Below are 2171 nucleotides of genomic sequence, written 5' to 3' on the forward strand. Positions count from 1 at the left end.
AAAAAGGGAAAAGTTGAAATTCAAGTGACGATTCAATGAAGTGAAGAGAGGAAGAAATGATGGGGAAGGGAGAGCAAAAAGGGAAAAGTTGAAATTCTAGACAAGAAGTGAGTACATGATAAATATAAATCAATCCCCCACAATCAAACACTTCCAGGCCTAGGAAAAAGTGCTAGGAGGGGCATCTGCAGGCAGCCCACTCGCCAGGTTTCCTTGCAGGTTTATCAGGGTTTGATGAGGAAGGGACACCAGCCCATCCTGGTATTATGATTTCTCTATACAGAACCACTACTTTCTCCTCTCCTCCCCAGGTAACCCTGAGAGTTCCCCAATAGCCACATCTGGGCACCAAAGAAACCAGGAAATAAGAGGAAGGAGGAAACATTAAATATTTCAATTTTTTTGCTGGGGGTAGGTTGGTCAGGGAGAGACAGAGAGTTGGGAATAAGTGAAAAATAAGATTTAGGAGCCCAGAGATAGAAACCAGTAGAACAAAGAGGAAAACCCAGCTCCCAAAGTCCTGTGGGGAGGGAAGGAGGGTGTCCCCAGGCCAGCAGCCCAGTTGGACACCTCCCAGGGCCAGGACACCTCCCGAGGCCGGAGAGGCCTGGAAAAGCAGGGATCTGTGGCCAACCTTGGATGGGGATAGCCATTTCAGAGTAGAAGCGGAACTGGTAACAGACTTTTCCACTTTCGAGAACAACCTCCCACCAAATTCTAATTCCAAGGAGACTAGGCTGCGAGTTAGAAATAAAAGATTGATGCAGAAATCTACAGGGGCAACCGGTTCAGTAAAAATAATTGCTCATTCAGGGTAATTGACTTAGCTGTATAAGACCATAGTAGATACTTTCAAAAAACAGAAGCCTGGTTCTGAAAACTAGTCCTTTGGTCTAGTTCTCTTCCTTCCTCCCTTTCCCCCCTGAAGGAAATAGTTTAGCTCTTCTCCTCTTTATTGCCAAGTCTCAGGACCGGACCGCTCAAGTTTTGGTTCTACTCAATTCGGAGGCAGAAGGCCAGGACTCCTTAGCTGGTTCGGATCCTTTGAGACCCTAAACAATTCAAATCCATTCAGGCCAATGATGACCGCCCCCTCCAACCAAAAATGCCATTTAAAGCCAAATCAAAACCAAACAAAAGGTGGGTTTTTAATCAGAAAAGGAACCTTTTTAATTTGTATAATTTATTAGAAGCTTCTTAGGAACTATATTTAAGTCAGGTATCTACATAAGTTACAACAGAAAAAGACTGACGCTTCAAATACCAAAACTGCCAAATAATATACACAGATTTGTCAGTGCCCATAAAAAAAAATGATGGGCTGGGGGTGGGACCGGGACTGTTTTGTTTAGTTTTGTTTTTTACAATAAAATGTACATAGTACTAAAAACTAGGCATTTAGTCCAACTTTTGACAGCATTTTACAGCTACAGGTTCACATCAAACATGAAACAGTTTTCGCCAGGGCCAGCGGGCTGAGCCGGGCAGCCGAAGGTTGCGGGAGGGGGCATTTCCTTTGTGTCAGTGACGAGTGGGTTCTGTGGAAGTGTCCTTCCTCTCCCCAGCCCCCATCTCCCCTTCAAAGAAATCTTGGTATTTACAAGTGAGTCCACTATGCTGGCTGGCACAGTGAACCCAGAGTGAAGTTTGTGATCTTTAGAGTCCGGAGCCATGTCAGCATAGAGGATGCCCTGCCCGAGCGTGGGAAACCATTTGAACCACCTAAAAGACACCTGGAAAGTTGTTCTTGTTATGTCCTTCTCTGTTTAAAGGTTCCTTAAAGGATTGGATTCCCTTGGTTATTTTTATTTTCTTTTTTTTTAAAAAAAATCCCACAAATTTGAGAGAGAGAGAGAGAGAGAGAGAGAAGAAAGACATCCAGCAGTTTGGTCTTTGTGTTTTTTTCCCTTGGTCTAAACCGGACAGGTTCTTTAGAAAAGCCGAAGCGCTAGGCTAGGAGAGCCGGGTACTTGGTGTGTATGGCGGGCAGGAGGGGAAGCAATGAGGCTGTGTGCTGGGCTAGGCGCGGCCTAGAGTCCTCTCACCAGGTCCGACCATATAGCAAGGTGGAGCAGGACATGGTGCCATAGTCCGAGCCCGAGGAGTTCAGGTGGGACAGGCTGGAGACCTGGCCCTGCAGCGCCGCGGGGCTGGTGGCGTGGTGCGCCAGG

General features: G+C 46.3%; 1 protein-coding gene across 1 annotated transcript in view; it reads right to left on the bottom strand.

Annotated features, from left to right (window-relative positions):
• Nucleotides 1-1895: 1895 nt before the first annotated feature.
• NKX2-1 (NK2 homeobox 1) overlaps nt 1896-2171 on the bottom strand; it is a 2882-nt gene continuing 2606 nt past the window's right edge. Inside the window, exon 3 of the mRNA XM_005864986.1 lies at nt 1896-2169. Within this exon, the coding sequence (XP_005865048.1) occupies nt 2042-2169 (128 nt within the window). The 3' untranslated portion in view covers nt 1896-2041. The remainder of the gene's footprint in view (nt 2170-2171) is intronic.

This window comes from Myotis brandtii, unplaced genomic scaffold (assembly GCF_000412655.1).
Source record: "Myotis brandtii unplaced genomic scaffold, ASM41265v1 scaffold194, whole genome shotgun sequence".
In the NCBI taxonomy this organism is placed as follows: Eukaryota; Metazoa; Chordata; class Mammalia; order Chiroptera; family Vespertilionidae; genus Myotis; species Myotis brandtii.